Here is a 21,404-nt window from a genome sequence, read left to right on the forward strand (position 1 = left end):
CTGGTCTCTCCATTTCCAGTCTCTCCGCACCTTTGATCTGTTCTTTAACCCTCACCTCACCAATATTCCCCAAACATTCTTTAATCATGTTGCTTCTGCATAGTTTTTCAGTACTATTATACTCTTGATTCTCCACTATAGTCCTTTGTAACCTGGCTCCCGGTTTACCTGTAAACTCCCTCCTGCAGCTGTCTGTGTGTGGTGGGTTTCCTCCAAGCTTTTGTTTGAGCTTTCTCCTCCTCATCTTCTCCCCTACTGCTCTGCCCCATCTCCCTTCCTGGGTGTACGCTTCTCTCTCTGTCACCTATCCAGATTTTACTGGTCCTGCAACATCTGCCTCCTTTCATTCATGTAGTGAACACTTGTTCATGCCAACAAGGGTGAGTTCCAAAGGTTGTCTCTAAGGTGCATTTCCCCATGTAACTTATCAAAAAACAAACAAAACACTACATTTTTATCTCACATCTAGCCTAGTTGTGGCTCCACATTAAGCAGAAATCTCATTTTTGTTCAGTTGATAAATCACTTTTATCCCACTTTTGACTACCTCCAACTTTAATATAATTAGGAGATGTGCTCTTGTCTCCCCGGAGTTATACATCTATTCTAGGCAATCTATCCTGGTTTAGATATTGTCTCTTCTGGGCCTATGACACAGCATATGTTTATAACCAAGTAACAAATATACTGCCAGAGGAAAAACTTAATTATAATTATGAGTCTCATAACTGAGGTAGTCATAAATTATGTTGCATAATGTTCTTAAAATTATAAAACTATTAATATTTGAGTGCATTAATTATTTTGCTTCATGCTGTGCAGGCAGCCAAGAGATAATGGCTTCCCTTTAGCGAAAAAAACCCCAAAAACAAGCAAACAAAAAAAACCCCAAAACCCAAAAACCCCAAATGCTATTCAAACGCTTGGTTTGCTCTCAGCCCATATCTCATGTTTTTTCTTTACCATCTTTTTGGTGCCCATCACCTTCCCTATGTTTTTGCCAGTTAGTCATCAATGTGCATGGGATGAAGTAAGAATACTGGAATACTAATCAGTTTACCAGCTGGTCAGCCTCCTTGTCCCAGTCTCACCCTTTCCCACACAGGACAGGGACAGCAGGAGAGGGAGGAGAGGTGATAAAATGTGCTTAGAAAAGCAATGGACTTAATAAAAGAGGAAAAAATAAGACGTGAAGAAGGATAAGGGAAACATAGGAGATGTTCTAGAACTTTTACCCACTTTAGTGGAAATGAACCAGTCTTTCACCAATTCCTACTGGTTAGTACAAGACCACACATATTTAAGAAATAAGAAAAATACATTCAGATGAGAATTATTTGATAACACCTCTACAGAAGTTTGGTGGGTGAAGCAAAATGAAGAGAGCTGGTATAACGTGGTCTTACCTATAATGGCTTACTTTATGAGCACAGAAAATCACAGCTGGTTGCAAACACCCACACTTCATCAACTAAATGTGGCCAAAGACTTATTCCCATTTCAAAATATTTTACTTGATACTACATATAAAGATGTTTCACTAATGATCTTGAATTCCAAGGGACTTGAAAATTTCATACAAATAATTTTGCTTTCCTTAAGTCAATGGAATTCCATTTAATCTTACCTGACTGTGCTCTAGAAAAACAAGAAACAAAGGAATATTTTCGGCTAGTTAGATACACCAGAACTGGGATGCAAGAGGAAGGGAGACCACATCGCTTTTACTGAGGCAAAGTACGGAGAAAAATAAAAGTAGTCATACTCTTTTAGCAATCTGCTTCTTCTTACCCAAAACATAAATCTCACTGTTGACTACTGCTGTGCTGAATCGGTATTTAGAGAACTTCATGGGCGCCCGCTCTGTCCATTGATCTTGGCCAGGGTCATACTGCAACAGTCTGTTGCTTAGTCGATCTGGTTCTTCATCAGGGAGATCCATCTGTGTGAAATATGACAGCCGATATAATAACATACCACTGGGAAATCTCTGTGAGTGCGTGAGTGCAGTTAGTCCAAGCAGGCGACCAAGGAGACAAAGGGGACTTAGCTGCTGAGACTCATACTCACAAACACACCAGATCCCCTGACTTGGGGTGATAAGTCTACTGCCAATGTCAGAGGAATTTATATCCTGTAATAGTGGGGCTGGGGGATTGGCTTATAGCCTGGGATCTGAGCAAGGAGATAAGACAGCAGTTTTTACAAAAATGAAGCAACTGCAGAGCCTTGAAAATGAAACCCAACTTTCTTGAACAATATTTAAAGTGCAATTTTGTTTCAACAAACTTTATAGTGCTAGAGTTTAATGATTTTTTTGAGAAACTAAGTTTAATAATTCATAAGGCATTTTCTTTATATTTTTCTGATCCAAATGGAACAAAATTAAGAAAACATTTTAGTGTTTTAGTAATTAGAGTATTTTTATACCAAAATTATGACCTATATGGGAATGGTCTGAACTTCATCTTCAAGATTGATGGATTAATATACATTATTTGGTGTTATTATTATGTATTTATTTTTATATATTTTTAATGACTAGAGATAGTAAAAATTGAACAATTTATTCTTACACACATGAATATGGTTTCCTCTATCATAAACTTCAGGCGAAGTAGTGTTTCTGTTATTTTTGTCTTCAATGTGTCAAGAACTTTTATGACTTCAGTCTAAGGATGCTTTTCAAGTGTCTTTTGTTTTGGATGCAGGTGTTTGACACAGAAATAATTGCCATACTTATGAAAGTTGTAATTAATTTAATTACTTTAAATATACCAGGAATTATGATCACTGTGATGCATTCACAACCCCAGGTTATCTTGCAACTTAATGTAGGGTTTTAGGTAGAGACCAGCAAAAACTTTTGTTATGCAATAAATACCCATATGTCATTTATTCTGACATTATACAGTAACATGTTTGACTTTATTGTTTTAATTTTCCTTCTAAGTTTTAAGTATTTGATCTTTATTTTAGTGGCAAGAAAAACCAAAGAAAAGCTTCTACATTGTCTTTGGAGCTTATTCATGCAAAATTAACTACGCAATGGATAGCTCTGAAAATGCTTAATTACAAATAATTGGTCAGGTTTCAGCTACTTGCTGTGATTAAATCTGTACTACTTTTTGGTACACAGGACACCTTCCAAAATGTATTAAATGTGAAGTTTAAGGTTTAAAAACAGGTATGATATGCTATAAGTGGCAAAATTCAAGCTTATGAAATGAATGCCCAAAGCATCAGTTTTATCAGTTATTATCACGAAGTAAATTGCCAAAACAAGAAAGCATACAGGCAAAAATAAGTTTACTTTTTGTCATGGGGATGGACAATGAGCTAATAAGATTCATCTCATGAGAACGACTGGCAGGCCAGGGCAGAAGGCAGCTGGCCTGCTGCTACTACCATGAGAACTGAAGGCACTGGGGAGACACCCAGAGAGAAGAGGAAGAGCCACTGGTTGCCCTCTACTGACTTTGCAGTCTTGGCTTGCCATTTCTTCGCTGGGCTTCCATGCAAATGGTATCCTGGTTTCTCTATCCGCTGGTGTCCAGCAAAGCCATAAAACATTTAAAATCACAATCTACTTTTGTGGAAATGGTTGAGCCATCACGGGCTGAATATTCTGGTTTCCCATGTAGAGTAAGAACTTTAAATTTGGAAAAGACCTGAGAGTTCCTTGTTCCAGCTCATGCAACCATTAAGCAGACAGAAGTGGGATGAGGAGCCGGTATCTCCGTCTCTTACTTAGATGCTCCCTACAGATAATTTCTCAGCATAAGCATTTTTCGTAATTAGCAAGAATGGGAAGGATTATAAAGAGCATAGCATGAATACTGAATGCAGTCATGTCTATGAATAACACACTTTAAAATTCATTCTCCTAAACTGCTTTAACACTTTACAATCTTAAGTTTAATATTCTATAAAATAAAAGGCATTTTACCAAGATGTAAGTCATGCTCTTTTAGTGTTCAGCAACTACAATATTTTTCAACCCAGCGGCCAGACATAGCACAGCCATGCCAATTAAGTATACACGAAATTTCTTAACCTGAGGGGTCCAGCCTCCGAGCACGTAAAGTTTATTATTCACGGTTACTACGGCATGGCATGCCAACTGCAGTGGAAGGGGACACACCCTTCTCCAACTGTCCTGTTCTACAGAGTACTTATCCACACAGTTTGTAATGAGATACTGGTTTTTGACTTTCATCTGTCCTCCTATAACATAGAGGTCATTATGGACACTGCCCAGAGCATAGAGCTCTCGAAATTCAGCGGTGCATAACTTTTCCCAAAACTGGTTTCCTCTGTCGTGATACCTGCAAATTAAGAGAGAGAACCCAGGATGAGTGTTAACTGGAAAACTTACCCAAGAAACACACTTAAATTTCTTTTCCAGCTAGAAACAACACGATTTGGTTCATCTAACTGGAGAGGAAGAAACATTAATACAAGATAGTAATATTGGTTTGTGGGGTTTTTTCTTTTTTTTTTGGCCAGGGTTGAAGAACAAACTGTAATATGCACGGAAATAATTAACCAGATCTCCCTGCAGAATTTTAGAAAATATACTGACAAAGTATAGATTATCTAGGACTAGCTTTCATTACCTAATTCTGGGAAAGAAAATCTAGAACAAATAGGAATGCTTGCAGCTAGTCATTTGTAATTTTACTAAAAAAGAGGAATAAGCAAAAATGAAGAAATATACAAAAATGACTTATTCTGTGGACTAGAAGTCTCACTTTAATACTACATTTAAGCAATGAACTTTCCAGTAGAGAATCTCAAAATATCTCAATTCAGAGATTTCTGCTGGGACAAGGTAGGGGATGTAGAATTTTAAGGTTTGTTCTTGTGGTTCTAACTGACTTAGAACAGAGTCAAGAGCACATGTTAAGTGTCTGCTACATTTAACATCTATTTTCATAGTCTGGGTATAATATTACTGAAATTATCAGTAATTTCTTCCATGAAAAAATATCTCAGTCTGGAAAGGGTTTTGGGAGGTAGGGACATCAGGATATACGGTCTTTCAATACCTCCTAGAGTCCAACACATTAACTGATGGTGTGTGTGTGTGTGTGTGTGTGTGTGGCATTATGTAGTCATTAAACGTATGATTTTGTGGGTATCCTTTGTCTTGCCTCTTGATAATGGTAAGTCTGTTTTCTCCAATCATGATTTGGGATGCATAGTCTAAGAAGAATAAAAGTACTTATGGGGACAGTGGAATGTGAAATTAGATCTGTCCCAGAAAACCCAGAATATATTCTGGAACTCAAAACTAAAACAAAACCAGGAAAATATGGAAAATAAGAAAAAAAAAAGCTGTTCTGTTTGGAAATAAATGAAGAAATGATGAATGTTCTATACAGAGTACAGTTTTAAAGTAAAGAGTACCGTACAGTTTAAAGTATGCTACTTATTTTGTATCAAACACTTGACAGTAAATTGGATTATTGGAGTTTTGCCCAGTTGTTCTGAGTCAACTCTTAAATTCTTCCCTAGAGAGAACTCCTTACTTTAGGCTTAACAGGGAAGCTGGAAGATATTCCCTTCCCGGAGGGCATGTCTGGCTTGTCACAGTCTAAATGCAGAATCTCAACAAACCCAGTCATCACTGTCTTTCTGTGTAATCTAGGTAGGAAACCAGTCCCGAGAATCACAGTTGATATTTTTACCACGACTTTTAATTGTACTGGATTTTAGAAGAGGAAGGAGTATTAGGTGGAAAGCGTGGGGGATACTGAAGTAAAGCCAGTGGAAAAGTATATCAACAGAAATAAAAAATGGGATTTTGGCTTTCTGAGACATGGGTTAAGAAAACAGGCCAAGTATGAAACACATCCCATGAAGGTTGGGAAGTATGTATTTGTTGGGCAAGCTTGCTAATCTGATTTTTAACACCTTGAACTGAAAGTGGGGAGAGAAAACACCCAGATAAAACTATAAAACATCTTATTAAGAAAAATGGATATGACATGAAAAGGAAATAGTGACAAAAGTGGTTCAACATTCACAGAGGATATAAGTACACACTTATATCCTCAATGGTGTGTACACCTAAGTAAGAGAGAGAGTTAAAGAACACAGAAAGGTGTATCTTTTCTGAAAAGAAATGGCCTACTAGAGAGTACAGTTATCCTTCCTAAGTCAAGAAGAAATAGATCTGCATAGTAATCTATGAACTATATAGAGTAGAGGCAAGTTGAAGAACATTTAGGCAAAGATAAAAGGGATAAGAACAGAAATAATAGAGTAGGAATGTACCGCAAGATGACCATTTCTCACACATATCACAAAACTGGCACTAACATGACCTTCAGGAGTGCTCTAAGATTTTAATTATCCAGATATCTGCTGGAAGTCTGGCTCATTGAAGCCCAAAGCAATGCATCTGAAAATTTCATTATTTGCCATGCTGACCATTTCATTATTGGAGGAGGTGAGCAGGGTAACTGATACTTTGGCCCTAACTCTGAGTCCTGAGGATGAGCTGGTTGGTGATGGGAACATGGCTGAGTTGAAGACAGGTAAGAAGGAAAACACAGAGTATGTAGTTAGATATATGTCATCAGAAAGGGAAGTAGGCTTTCAAAAAAAAGTCAAGAGGAGGGGCACCTAGGTGGCTCAGTGGGTTAAGCTGCTGTCTTCGGCTCAGGTCATGATCTCAGGGTCCTGGGATCGAGCCCCGTATTGGGCTCTCTGCTTGGCAGGGAGCTGGCTTCCCCCTCTCCCTGCCTGTCTCACTGCCTACTTGTGATCTCTGTCTGTCAAATAAATAAAATCTTTAAGAAAAAAGTTAAGAGGAAAGATGCCTGAGGATCTTAAGAAAAGGACACTTGGACAGGGACGGATATTTATTAAAAATAATGGCAGTCAAGAAATGGGCAGAAGACAGGAACAAACATTTCTCCAAAGAAGACACACAAATGGTCAACAGACACATGAAAAAATGCTCCACATCACTCAGCATCAGGGAAATACAAATGAAAACCACAATGAAATACCACCTCACACTGGTCAGAATGGCTAAAATTTACAAGTCAGGAAACAGCAAATGTTGGTGAGGTTGCAGAGAGAGGGAAACCCTCTTACACTGTTGGTGGGAATGGAAGCTGGTACAGCCACTCTGGAAAACAGTATGGAAGTTCCTCAAAAAGTTAAAAATAGAGCTACTCTATGACCCAGCAATTGCATTACTAGGTATCCAAAGGATACAAACATAGTGATTTGAAGGGGCACCTGTACCCCGATGTTTATAGCAGCAACCTCTACAAGTATGGAAAGAGCTTGGAGTTCCATCAACAGATGAATGGATAAAGAAGATGTGATATATGTGTGTGTGTGTGTGTGTATGACAGATGAATGGATAAAGATGTGATATATATGTAAATTATATATATATATATTAAAATTTTATGTATATAAAATTTATATTTATATATTACTGAGCCACCAAAAAATGAAATCTTACCATTAGCAACAATGTGGATGGAACTAGAGGGTATTATGCTAAGTGAAATAAGTCAATCAGAAAAGATAATTATCATACGATTTTACTCATAGTAGAATTTAAAAAACAAAATGGAGGATCATAGGGGAAGGGAGGGAAAAATAAAATAGGACATAATCAGAGAGGGAGACAAACCATAAGAGACTCTTAAGTCTAGGAAACAAACTGAGGGTTGCTGGAGGGGAGGTGGGAGAGGGGATGGGGTAACTGGGTGATGGGAATTAAGGAGGGCACATGATATAGTGAGCACTGGGTGTTATATGCTTCTGATGAATCACTAAACTCTACCTCTGAAATATACTATATATTAATTGAATTTAAATAAAAAATTTAAACAATGGCAGAACTGTGGACCGTCTTCATGAGGAAGAAAAAGAGCTGTGCAAAGAACCTGAGATACTTGTACAAGTGACTCTCTGATGAAAAGAAGGGCCCTTGGGATCTGACATTTGATTATTCTGATTATTGGGATCTGGTTATTCTGAAGAAGGCTGTGCTTACTGCCCAGGGACATGCTTGGCCTTTAAGGGCATAGGGCCTGGTCACTCACCCAGGGCTCTGCCGTCCCTCCCCCATCACTACCAGGGGAGATGAAGGTGAAACAGGGACAGGTCTATCACTTAAAGCAGATAATGGAATGTTAAAAGATGACAGGAAAATAGTAGACCTCTTATTTCTTTCTTTGTCCCAACTTTGCCAGCAAGAAGAATTCCTTTCTCAGTGAAAAGTCTGAACAAATCCTCGTAAGAAGGAACTGAGAGGGGGAGGACACTGAAGGACAGCTTTACTACCTAGTGCTTATTCTATGTACCTATTTCTTATTTACCCAGTTAGACAGAAGCCCTGAATGCTCACTGAATACTTGAAGAAACAGTAAACGAATGTATAGTCCTCACACAGGAGACCTAGAGGACATGCTACTTCTTAGCAGACACTCCCTTCTCCTGTGATTCTGGGCCTTGAAGCTTAGAACTCTTAGGCCATGAACATTTTATGCTCTTGGAGGTTCAGGAAAGATCTACAAATTAGGGATACAGAGTGAAAACTGACAGATAATTAGCAATTTTGGGGTGAAAAAAATTAGTAATTATTTACTACTCTGAATTATGAACTAAAATATCTTTTCAAAGAAATCCATATGAACCAACTTTTCTTCTTGTTAAAAGTCATCTTACGCTCTCCAAACTTGTAACTAAGCAATTGTACCCATTCATATGGACCAATAATGAAAGCTGAGCATGAAACTGTACAGTGGAATCACAACATTTAACTTATGGAAACTTATGGAAATCCAGCTGTATGTGCATCACAATAAAAGGAGAAAGAATAATTTTAAAATGTGGGTGATTTCATTATGAATTTTCTATACACGTAAAATATGTTAATTACAGGGTAATTCTGACTACACATCATTGAAGAGATGATCCTCTTTCAGGAGGACTTTCTTCTACCCTCGCTAATGTCAGAGCAATTTACAAATATTGGAGACATACAAACCTATAGATTTCAACATTCTTGTTCTTTTGCCTAGAGAGTTTAGAGGCACTTGCTTCTCCAGACACAATTATGGTGTTGTTTTCCATGACCACACCGGCACACACAGTTCCCAAGCCCTCTCCATACTTGGGAGACGAGACAAAATAGGTCTTTCCTGAAGAAGGATCGTAACAAAAACTGGCATCCCCATAGTTCCTGTGTCTTGACCTGATGCCTGAAGAATTGTTGCCAATGCAAAGCAAAAGACTAGTAGTCTCCATGCCATAACGAAGATTCAGAGAGTGCTGCTGTGGTGTCTTGATGGCTTTGAATGCGTTCTGAATTATGTCAATGCAATCCGCGTCACACAGAAGCATTGTGTTCCTTTTTAGGGCTTGTCTTAAAAAAGAAGGATTTATAAGTTCCAACCGGACTTGCTTCAAAAGTTCAACCAGATGCTCCATGCGCAATTCTTGGTTATGATTTACCCATCTCAGGACTAAGTCCAGAATGCTCTCCTCCCTGGATATGTTAAGGTCATCCGATTTAATAAGCGTCAGAAATTGGTGCGCTTCGATTTCCAATATTTCTTCATGTAAGCTCACCTCAGCAAAGTGCTGATACAAATATTTCTTCGACTGATCAGATAAATCTTCAGCTCCAATCTGCTTTGCAAAATAATAGATACCCACACAGTTCGAGGCGTCCATATGGTCCATCATATATTTTTGACACACGTTGAAGATTTCTTCCATCTGCATAAAATAGGCAGCCATAGCTACGGTCTGCACATTGGTGTTACTGATCTCTAAAGCCGCACTGTACATGTAATTCAGTATCACAGACACGCTTTCTGCTGTGATGTCATAAAGTATGACTTCCCTTTGAGTACATTCGAGTAGTCCACAGGTGAACATAGCTTTGAAATAAGGACTAAATGCAGCCAGGACCAGCCTGTGGCAAGGAAATTTCTCCCCTTCTGCTATGAGTACGACATCGATCATTTCTGCTAATTCTTTCATGTTCTTAACTTGATTCAATAAATTCAAACTATGTTGGTATTTTTCTTTTCCCTCAGCTTTGCACTCCATGATACACTTTTCAGTGCTTCTAAGTATGTCTTCTTCAAATGTAGCAGGATTCTTGTGGGGCTATTTGCATGTCTGATTACTCACAGAGCAACAGAGATGTGCTGGAACACTCCTGAGGGAAAGAAAAGAATCGGGTTTCCTGTAAGAACACAATTCTTGGTGATTTAAATATGCAGTATTAGCGCTAAGAAGTATTTATAAATAAATATTATTCACTCCAAATACAGTAGTTTAAGATAACTTTTGTGTCTAGGAATAATGTCAGTAATTGTATAAACAGTAAATTATCAACTACTAACAACATTTCCCCTAATCAGCAGCAGAGGTCTTTCTAGGAGGGCTGGAAAGTCCTCCCTCCCAAGGTGAATGAAGAGAGAAGTAAGAGAAGCCTATTTTACAACTCCATATGCAGTTACCAGCTGCCTGCAGGCCAAGGGGGTAGGGAAATTAGGTAACCTGCTCTCTGAGGAGATGCATCACTGCAAATGTCATGTATACCTGCTGAAGCAAACAAATAAAAAACCCAAAACACCCTCAAATGTTATAATGGCCCCAGAACCACGCAGGATGGCTGAGAAAAAAAAGTCCATTAAAATTACGTTCAAGCTTTTCCTATGGGGCAAATAATTCAAAACAGTGCTTTGGAAAATACAACCAAATGTCTGCCGATCCGAGAATTCACAAGACTTGAAACTTAGAGCTAAATCATCCTAAACTTAGAAAAGTGCACAAAAGCCATCCCGTTTCTCTATCCCCACTCCTTGCTCAGCTTCTCCTTGTTCCTTACTTCACAGTGGCAGAGTTGGACTCACTTCTCCCCTTAAAAAGCCCTCGTCTAATCAGAAGTCTCTTTAAGCTAGTTGTCTGTCTTCCCCTTGCCCAGGGGAATAGAATTTCAAGGAAGCTAATTAGCTGTTTGGATTTAAAGAAGGAATTCCTAGAGTCAGCAACCTTCATGTTGAGGAGCAGGTCTTCAGATCCTGACACGCTTTCTAGTTCTTACTTGGCTAGAAGTTGTATGAGGTTAAGAATGAACCATGGTAGTAAAGCCACTCCTAGGAATTAAGAGAGGAAGAGAAGTGATGATTTTAATCATTCGAAAGCATAATTTGTCAGCTGTCAAAGTTCTACATTTCTATAATCCTATCAAATTTAGAAATCTCAGTGAGATTTCTCCATCTCAATTCTCACTGTATCTCAATGAGAAATGACACTTTTTTCAGTGTTGAATTAAAGTTCATTGAATCAAAGTGTTAAGCACGAGAGAAATGTTTAAGAATACAATGGCAACTATAAGACCTAAAAATCACTGTGCGGGAGTGTGTGAAATGATAACAACTAGCTGATCTAAGAATCTGTGTAATTGAAATAGGAATAAAATCCTCCTTGCTACATTTTCCAGCATTAATGTCTCAGCTTGATTTCAGTAAAAGCTTAAGACTATCTTTGTAAGGCCTTGTAGGTTAGAAGTGAACCCTTGTTTTTTACTTTCATTTGTTTAGATTTTTACCAAGAGAATCCAATTATGGGTAATTAAGAGGTCATTATATTTCTGAGCTCTACTACAACACATTATGAGTAGCCCAAATCATATTATGTGGGCCTCTTTGTACATAAACACATCAATCAACTTTATAGATGGCAGCTGTTACTTTGAATTGAAAACCAGAAAAGTTTCCTTATAAGGAGATAAATATTAACAAGTTTCTCCTATTCCATTTGTACTGATACCTAAGACTCACTCAGAGGATACCAATACCAGTGCTAGAAAGCCAAGAGCAGTTTCCAGGTAGGATCACTAGATCTGGTACAATGCAGGCGGTCCAGACTCCTTAGTTCCCAAAGCGTTGACCTTGATGTTGCTAGGAAGAAATGAAATGCTGGGGGCTCAAATGTTATGACCGCAACCCTAGGGTTTTTATCTTTTTTTTTCTTTTTTTTTTAAGATTTATTTATTTATTTGAGAGAGAGCACCAGAGGGTTTTGGAGCAGAGGGAGAGGGAGAAGCAGATTCTCCGCTGAGCAAGGAGCCTGACACAGGGCTGGATCCCAGGACCCCTGGACCATGACCTGAGCCAAAGGCAGATGCTTAACTGACTGAGCCACCCAGGTGCCTCAGGATTTTGTATCTTTAAGACAAGAACTAAACCACCTTGTTGAACTTTGTGGCACGGGACTACCTTAATAAAAACACAGGCAGCATTAGTTTCAAAGAGAAGTTAAAAGTCGAATTAACTAGTACAGTATGTGTTTCTCTTCTCTATAAATACAGTAGTGCCTTATAAACAACTTTACAGTGGACAATATTGGATTTCCCCCAGGATCCAATCCGTCTTCTGATGGAATGGATGGGGTAGGTCCACTGTGACTGGTTCAGGGATGAGTGTGAGACCGGAGATGGGCTTAATCAGAGTGAAGCTCAGGTCTCTGGTTCAATAGGGGGCATGTCCAGGTGTTACGCAGATGAGAGGTCTGCTGCAGCCATGTCCCTATAAGCCAGCACAAGGACAAAGCAAATACAGAGAAGAAGGCAGAGAATCCAGAGCAATGGGTCTGGAACATGCTTTAGATCTGTATTTTTCAGCTCTCAGTGACAAACCATTCTTTTATTGTGGAAGCTGGCTTGAATTGGGATTGCTGTAACTGACACTCAAAAGTCCTTACTGGTATGACTGGCATATGGGAACAGGTTGAGAAAAGGTTGCTTATGGTAATTGCAATGATATATTTTGTAAAATTCCACTTCTGGTATGTATATATATATATATATATATATATATATATATATTTTTTTTTTTTTAAGACTGTATTTATTTATCTGACACAGAGAGATATCACAAGTAGGCAGAGCAGCAGGCAGAAAGAGAAGAGGAAGCAGGCTCCCCACTGAGCAGAGAGCCCAGGACCCTGAGATCATGACCTGAGCTGAAGGCAGATGCTTAACCACTGAGCAACCCAGGCACCCCCACTTCTGGTATATTCTTATGTTTTCTATTAGTATACTGTCAAGTAAAAAAAACAGAGAAACTTCTAATTATCTTTATTCTTTAAAAAGATTTTATTCATTTATTTATTAGAAAGAGAGAGAGTGTGTGTGACAGGGAAGAGCAGAGAGGGAGGGAAGAGAAGGGGGAAAGAATCTCGGGAAGACGCTTCACTGAGTGCAGAGCTAATGCCGGGCTTGATCTCACAACCCTGAGATCATGACCTGAGCCGAAACCAAGAGTCAGATGCTTAGCCAGCTGAGCCACCCAGGCGCTCCTTCATTCCTTCTTGATAGAAGACAATATACCTTAAGTCACTCTTTTAAGTTTACCTCTTCTCATTAAATAGCCACAACATCTTACAGGTGAAGGAACTGAGTTTTGAACCCAGTTCTATCTGACTCCAAAGTCTACACCCTTAACCACTCACTCACTTCCGTGTAAGTGTGGGCAAATTAGGGCCAGAGAGTAAATATTTCAGGCTCTGTCGGCTCTAGGGTCTCTGTCCTAACAACTCAACTCTGCTTTTGTAATGAAAAAGCAGGCATAAACAATACATAAACAAATGGGCATGGCTTTGTGCCAATGAAATGTTTTAGGGCTATTGAAACTTGAATTTCATATATTTTCATGTGTCACGAAACAGTATTCTTTTGATTTTTAAAAGCTATTTGGAATGATAAAATCCATTCTTAGCTTTTGGGCTATACAGAAAACGACTCCTGCTCTACTGTTATAAATAAATCCACTCTCTAGATCCTGAGTAGGATAATATCTCATCTGGGGGCCTAACCTCCACTTCTCTGCTTAAGGCCAGTTAAAGAGTTTTGATTCAAAAAGATCATCTGGTTCCCAAGGTTCCTGAATAGAAATCAATTTCTTGAATAAGTACTTTATTTAGATACAGCCTGTCTTCCCCAAACATTGGCTTCAACAAAAACAACAAACACTTTTAAAACAGAAATAATTGTTCCCAACATTCTGAAGGAACATTTATACATTTTTAGATGGGTGCATATATTTATTAAGTATCCCCTCCTTCTACTTGCCTTTTATACACCTCCTGAAAGCCACCCAAAATTTCTATGGGTTTATGGACCAAATGAATTTACTGATGGAAACCCTGAAAAATACCCACGCAGTTGAATGTACCACCACACTTCCAAGACATTCTCAGTATTGGGTCCTGTATCTATAAGGTACAGGGAAGGTACTAGCATTGCAGATGGGGACTTTGAAGGGAGAGAGTACTGGGTTTGAATCTCAGTTTAGCCACTTACTTGCTATAATCCTAAAATGATTTAACCTTTCTAAACCTTGGTTTGTTCATCTGTAAAATGGAAAGAATGTATATAAAAGCAGTTAGGTTAGTTCTTGGCATCCAAGTGCTCCATAAATGGAAATTATTGTTATTTTACAGTAGTGTAACAGAGTACAGATCAGACGCTAGAAACACAGGCTTTGGCTGGTTACTGAGGCCTGGCTTTGAATCCTTGCTCTGCTATCAATTAACATGAGCAAGTTTCTTAGCCTTGTTCAGTTTCCTCACTTGAGATTAGCTTTGAGAATTATTTAAGAAGAGTTGGGAGAATGAAATAAGGCCATGTATGCACAATACACCATTTGCCTGGTAAAATCTGCTTGTATAGCTGAAGCGGGATACACCTGTATAAATACTTTTCTAATAATAACAATGTTTGGGTCCATATACAAATTGCTTGTGGGTACAGACACAGCTCATAAATAAGAGAGAGCTGACAGCAACTTTTTCTTGTAATGAGGGCAGGGAGGGCATTCTACTCTCATCAGCAAAACAAAACTGTATAAATGTTCTCAATGATATCAATGGGAAGTTATTCTCTGCTCCAATTTATAGAAGACTGAACTGGTGCATTCATATTAATAGTACCCATAATAATAGAGAAAAAATGAGTAGCAAAGATAAATACAAATCACAAGAATAAAGCCTAATTACTTTGCAAATCCAAAATGCAGTTATACCCATGTCCAGTATATTTAGTTTTCAGAGACGGACTGCTACAAATTTCAATGTGGAATAAAAATGTTAATTTAAGCCGCCAAGGATCTGCTTTTATAATGCTTAATATTATAGTCTTTACATTATCTTTAAAGTTGCTACTTTTTTTACATAACAGATGATGCATGAGCTTGCTTCCATGTTTTGTGGAAGTCGAAACTAGTTTAAATTCACAGTAGCACTGTTTGAAATAGCAAAAATTTGGAAATAACCTAAATACTGATTAACATGAGAGGAGAAAAACTGGAGGATATCACTCAAGAGAATACTGCAAGGCATAAACAAAGAATGAAGTAGAGCTACATGTATCAACAGGAATTTCAAAAACATCATAGACTTAGAAGAATAGATGCTACATACCACTGATCTCATGTTTAAAAGATGCAAAATAGTTGTGTTCTAAATAGGGTAAATATAGACAATATATTCTGAAAAAATAAATATAAGCAATTGGTAAATCCAGGGAAAGGTATATGGGAGTTTTTTTAAATACCATTCTTAGAACTGTTCAGTGAATTTGGAATTACATCAAAATAAAAAATGAGGGGCGCCTGGGTAGATCAGTCAGTTAAGCGTCTGGCTCTTGATTTTGGCTCGGGTCATGGTCTCAGGTCATGATCTCAGGGTCATGAGATAAGAGCCCTGAGTGGGGCTCCCCTTCAGTGGGGAGTCTGCTTGAGATTCTCTCTCTCTCCCTCTGTTCTTCCTCCCATTCAAGCTCCCCCCCATAAAGAAATCTTTCAAAAACCAAAAAATAAAAAGTTAAAAAAAATTATATATACTTTTAAGGATACATACGACTGTGGTGGAATATAAAGAAATGAAGGCTAATTATACAAAATATCAAATTCAGGATAGGGTTGCCTTGAGGAAGTGTGGAAGGAAGGGATACAGTTGGAGAACTGCACTTACCATGGTGAGCACTGCATGTCTGAAATTGTCCAGTCACTACTTTGTACACCTGAAACTGACATAACATGCTACGTCAAACATACTTCAATAATAAAGATTTAAAAAAATATATCCGAAGTCTATTTTCACCAACACCGCCCCTCAAACATCACAAGGCCCTTCACAATCCAGCATCTCCCCACCTTTCCTGCCTCATCTCCTGGCTTTTCTTCCTTATACTTTTCAGTCTTTTAATAGCACCGAACCACTAACAATTCTAATGCATACATTACCTTTACACATGTTGGTCTGTCTGGAATATCCTTCTCCCCCTCCCACCTGAAGAAATACAAATGGCTCTTCCAAATTCAGCTCAGACATCACTCCCCCCACTGCCGCCGCCGGAGCCTCCTCTGTCCTTCCTTGCTTGCACCTTGAACATAGTGACTGTTGCATCTCCCTGCCTCCCCTTCCAATGATGAGCACACTGCGAGCAGGGGCTCATGTTTTAGTCATTTCCATACTCTTAACATCTGTCTGTGAGGATGCCTGCTACATTACGGTTGCTCAATAAGATCTGGGCAACTAAAGGTTTTCCTTCGTCCTAAATTACAGGTTGACGATAACCTTTTTTTTTCTTCGTGTTTTAGACCTGTTAATAAAGGATTATCTTGAAGATTCTTTTCTACCCTCAAAAGTTGTGCTGGTTTCTTTAAGCTGCTAATGTTTTGTCCAAGTCAAGCTAATCACCCAGAATCCTTCACTTGATTTCCTTGATGCACTGTGACATCCACTTCTCACTTCTACTTTCAAAATTAATTCCCAGTTACCACGTGCTCTCAGGAATTTGGCCCCAGTTTTTAGAGAACTGAAGCCAGAGATCACAAAGTGGCTGGTCACAGACTTTTTGGTGGGGAGGGTGGCAAAGTTGTTGTCTACACACAAAACTGCCACATTGTAACATCTACTGAAAAAAATGGAAGGTATGGCAACGGTGGAGCCTTAATTCCCATGGTGACAACGGTGTGCGGGACCTGAGTAGACAGTCGCCACCTCTCAGATGGCACATCTACTCTCCTTTCCCCAGCCCCCATTATCGTGAATGTTAGTCCTCATTTATAATTCTTCTCACACTGCTGCTTCCCCCCCCACCCCTGCCCTTTTAGTTCACCTACAGCCACTTATTTGTGACCTCTGGTTTTCACCATTCCATCCTCACACCTTATTTTCATTCAGTATCACAACTTTGCACAGACACTGGTAAGAAATGGCTCAGAATACGCACACTACCCTAAATGCACTTTGAGTCTCCCACTTGTATGGAAAAACACCTAATCACTTAATAGCAATAATCCATCCCACACACTAGGTGTTTAATAACCACCAGGCCTATAAATGATAAAGCTAAATAAGACAAGTTTCCTTTTTGCTTTCCTTTAAGGAGTTCACACTGTTTTGCATTCTCAGGCGCTTTATACTTTTCAAAGTGCTTTACTGTGCATTATGCAGTCGCTCATTAGTTCCTCTTAAGAATCACGTGGTGGGGGGAAATGCAGGGCAATTATATTCCTGGCTTTAAAGTTGAGAGAGTTGCCTGGGGATACTTTCGATGCTTATTGAGGCTTTTTAAAGTGCCAGGCACTATTCAAGGCCCTGGGCAGACAGCCAGGAAGAGAAAGACAGAAGGCGCTTCCTACCTTTATGGAGCTTACAGTCTAGCGAGGGAGGCAAACGTTAAGGTAGATAATGCTAGGACAGTGACTGCAGCCACATTAAAGAGGGAAGAGGGGCGCCGGGGTGGCTCAGTCGTTGGGCGTCTGCCTTAGACCTAGGTCATGATCCTGGGGTCCTGGGATTGAGCCCCGAATGGGGCTCCCTGCTGGGTTGGGAGCCTGCTTCTCCTTCTCCCCCTCTCCCTGCTTGTGCTCCCTCTGTGTCTCTTTCAAATAAATAAATAAAACCTTAAAAAAAAAAAAAAAAAAAAAAAGAGGGAAGGGAAGCGACTCCCGGCTGAGCAAAACCGGTCCGAGAAGGAAGTGACTGCTGGGCTGATCTGTGAAGGCAGGAGCCAGCCCCATGATAACGGGAGGGAAGCGCAGCGGGCCCCGCGAGTGCCAAGGGCCGGGGAGGCTGCCCCCCAACTCTGGCCCTCGACCTTTCTCCGTTGGCCTGGCCCTAGAGCTAAGACAAGGCCCTCAGCAGGGGCCGCGTTTCCTCTGTCACCATTACTTACAAGCTGCTGACCCCCGGCTTGAGGCACGGCCCCACTGGCTCCGCAGAGGCTGCAGCGATGGCGCCGCGACCCGGCCCTGTGGCCGCACAGACGGAGCTGGGCTGGCCGGGGCGGGGCAGCTAGCGGGCTGGACCGGCGGGCACTGCCCAATATGGGCCTGTGAGGGCCCGGTGATATAAATAGACCGCGCCGGGAGCGCAGGGCACCGAGGGCCCGCGCCCTGCGGAGGGGGAGGGAGAGCGCTGGCAGCTCCTCGGAAGCGACAGGTGCTAGCCCTCGGCGCCCCGGGAGCCCGGGCTCCGGCCGCTCTGCGCCTGCGCGGGTCATCCTTGCAGTCCGCGACGGCAATCCACAAGCGGCAGGCCGCACGCCGCTCTGCGCCTGCGCCACTCTTCCCGCGCAGGCCCGCGTGCCAGGACAGCTGAACGTCCGCCGGAAGTGGGCGAGGATATGGTTTAAAATGAACCTGGAAATCAGATTTTTTAAAAATAACACATCTATACGCTTAATCATTTAAAAAAGTGCAAAACGACCCAAACCCACTATGTATGGGCTCACTGAATGTGGCCAGGAAATAGGGTTGCCAGATGAAATGTTCAATTAAATATGAATTTCAGATAAACAACCAACAGTTTTTTAAGTATATATCCTAAATACTGCATGATCAATTCACATTTAACGGAATTTGGGTGCTTGTTGCTTCTTTTGGGATCTGTACTTTTATTTGCTACTTCTGGCAAGTGTACCTGGAAAAACCAGCAGCCCCATGACCTTTGGTCTCAAGTGGGAGGTCCCCTGGCAGCCTGAGAAAAGATTGATTAGTTATGCCCAGGTTTGGGGTGGGGCAGGGAAGAGGAATGTTCCCTGGAGGGAAGTGTAACAATATCTACTGTGTGGATAAGGGAGTAGTATTAGGTCAGCCGGTTTAAAATAAAACAAATTTGTGGTAATACAAAATTATTCTTTTAACAAAATTTTATTTCTTGTATTCTGACAGTCAGACGTCCAAAATGGGTCTCCCTGGGGCCAAAGCAAAGTGCCTGCAGGGCTGCGCCTTTTTTTTTTTTTTTTTTTTGGAGGCCCTAGGGGAGAATCTGTTTCCTGGCCTTTACAGCTTCTATTAACTGTCCTCATTCTCTCTGCAGCTCGTGGCCCTTTCCTCCATATTCAAAGCCTTTGGAAACACAGCTGAGCCTTCCCAGACTGCCCTTGGTACTGATTTTTCTGCTTCCCTCTTTCTTTTTTTTATTTAAATTGTGGTTAAATATACATAAAGGTGACCGTTTACCATATACATAAAATTTTAACCATTTTTAAGTGTACAATTCAGTGACATTAAATACATTCACAATGTTGTGCAGCCATCTCTGTTTCCAAAATTTCATCATCAGAAAGAAAAAAAGTTTCCCAAATAGCAACTGTATACCCATTAAGTCCCCACCCCCCCACCCTTGCTCCAGTGTTTCCCTCTCCCCTGCAACACCTGGAGACCTCTATTCCACTTTCTGTCTCTATGAATTTGCCTATTTTAGGTGCTTCACACAAGTAGAATCATACAGTATTTGTTCATAGGTGTCTGGCTTATTTTAGCTAGCATAGCAACCCCAAGATTTATCCATGTCATAATAGATACCGGTATTTCATTTCTTTTAAAAGTTGAATAATATTCCATTTTGTGTGTGCTCATGTCATATTTAAAACAAAACACATTTCATGGTGGTAAGTAAAATTCCTTAAAGCGTTTTAGAAGCTCATGTCAATCCTTGCATGCATTTATATTTCCATGTACATATTAGAGTTGTTTGATAAAACCTTTGTCTCCCTTTCCCACAAACTCCTGATCTATGAGCCCTGTTTAGGTCCTTCTACACCTTATTCTATTTCTGCTTCTGGTTTTGCTTACCAGATGATTGTGCTAAGTTAATGGCTCTTTCTTAGTTTGCTCTGAGAACTGTTTGATTTCTCGTGTGGCTACTTTATTTCCCCTCGTTCATTTGTTTATAGAGGAAGTAAAACTTGGTGTTAAAAGCTAGGGCTGCCTGTGGGTGGAGAGGCTAAGCTGGAAGCTGCTGGGCTCTCTGGGATGTTAGCTGATTCTCAGATGATTTGCCAGATGATTAATGAAGGATTAATATTATCAAATAGACTGATGTACCAAAAATTTGTTTTAGGGAATGTGCTTTTTGAATAGATTATATATGAATATGTACTTTACTCGGGAGTGACTTACTGCTTCATTTTTAGCCTTCACTTTCTTCCCATGTTGAGTTGCTTCTCCTGTATTCCTTTGGGTATATTTTGCCATTTCAGTTTAATTTATTCCTCCTTCTTGCGCCTTGAAGCTAATCTACCCCGTGCCTGGCTCCCTTTGATGGTGATTGCCTCTGGGCAGCTATTCCTTGATAGAGAAGTCACTTTTCTCCTCACATATCCAATCCTGTCCCATGACACCTCCACCTTTTAAAGGAAAAGTACACACATCTGAACTACTACTCCTGACACTGGTTCCTATCTTGAACTATTATCTATCACTTGGGTTGAGCAGTTCCTTGACTAGGGAAAATCAGGCATCTAAGTGAAAAAATGAACAACCAACCTGATTATTTTAAACTTAATTCATCTCCCCCATCAACCACCAAAAAAAAAAAAAAAAAAAAAACCCCAGCTGGCCACAGAATGACAAATGGATACACACCAGCGGTATCAGCTTTCTTTTCTTGGTCTTCATTCTTACTCTCCTGCTGTAGTTCTTCTGCTCTATCTTCTTGTCTATGGAGTGGTATTTTTGAAATATTATCTATTTCTTCCCACCCTCCTTCCTTTATCATGTATTTCCTTATGATGCTTTGCTTCTCTATACCATTTCAAGGTTGAAAGTATTCTAGGCTCATTTCCTCTGGGGGGGTGTGTGTGCATGGGGGAATCAGGACTCAGAAAACCTGGCAGGTGGGGAATGGAAGAAATGCTCTCTTCTGATTCCAGGAGCCTGGCCTCTTTCAAGAGAGAAATGAATTATTGGCATGTGTAATACATTTGGGAGGAAACCTAACTTACAGTAATGGATCTTATTCTCATAGTACTCCTTTCCCCAAATGAGAAACAGGGAGGTCTCTGGAGGAGAAGTAACAAACATCACGCCCTATTGAGCCAGACTAGGTGTGGG

At 40.1% G+C, this 21,404-nt stretch overlaps 1 protein-coding gene across 1 annotated transcript in view; it reads right to left on the reverse strand.

The window, feature by feature from the left end:
* LOC111159042 (kelch repeat and BTB domain containing 12) overlaps window positions 1-18,470 on the reverse strand; it is a 72,427-nt gene extending 53,957 nt beyond the window's left edge. The window contains exons 1-7 of the mRNA XM_022521411.1: window positions 18,242-18,470; window positions 16,030-16,084; window positions 11,827-11,957; window positions 11,047-11,150; window positions 9,026-10,207; window positions 4,058-4,328; window positions 1,792-1,942 (exon numbers count right to left, since the gene is read on the reverse strand). Coding sequence (XP_022377119.1) covers window positions 1,792-1,942; window positions 4,058-4,328; window positions 9,026-10,095 — 1,492 coding nt within the window. The 5' untranslated portion in view covers window positions 10,096-10,207; window positions 11,047-11,150; window positions 11,827-11,957; window positions 16,030-16,084; window positions 18,242-18,470. The remainder of the gene's footprint in view (window positions 1-1,791; window positions 1,943-4,057; window positions 4,329-9,025; window positions 10,208-11,046; window positions 11,151-11,826; window positions 11,958-16,029; window positions 16,085-18,241) is intronic.
* Between the last annotated feature and the right edge of the window lie 2,934 nt (window positions 18,471-21,404).

Source organism: Enhydra lutris, unplaced genomic scaffold (genome assembly GCF_002288905.1).
Source record: "Enhydra lutris kenyoni isolate GAN:26980312 unplaced genomic scaffold, ASM228890v2 scaffoldscaffold66, whole genome shotgun sequence".
Classification (NCBI taxonomy): domain Eukaryota; kingdom Metazoa; phylum Chordata; class Mammalia; order Carnivora; family Mustelidae; genus Enhydra; species Enhydra lutris.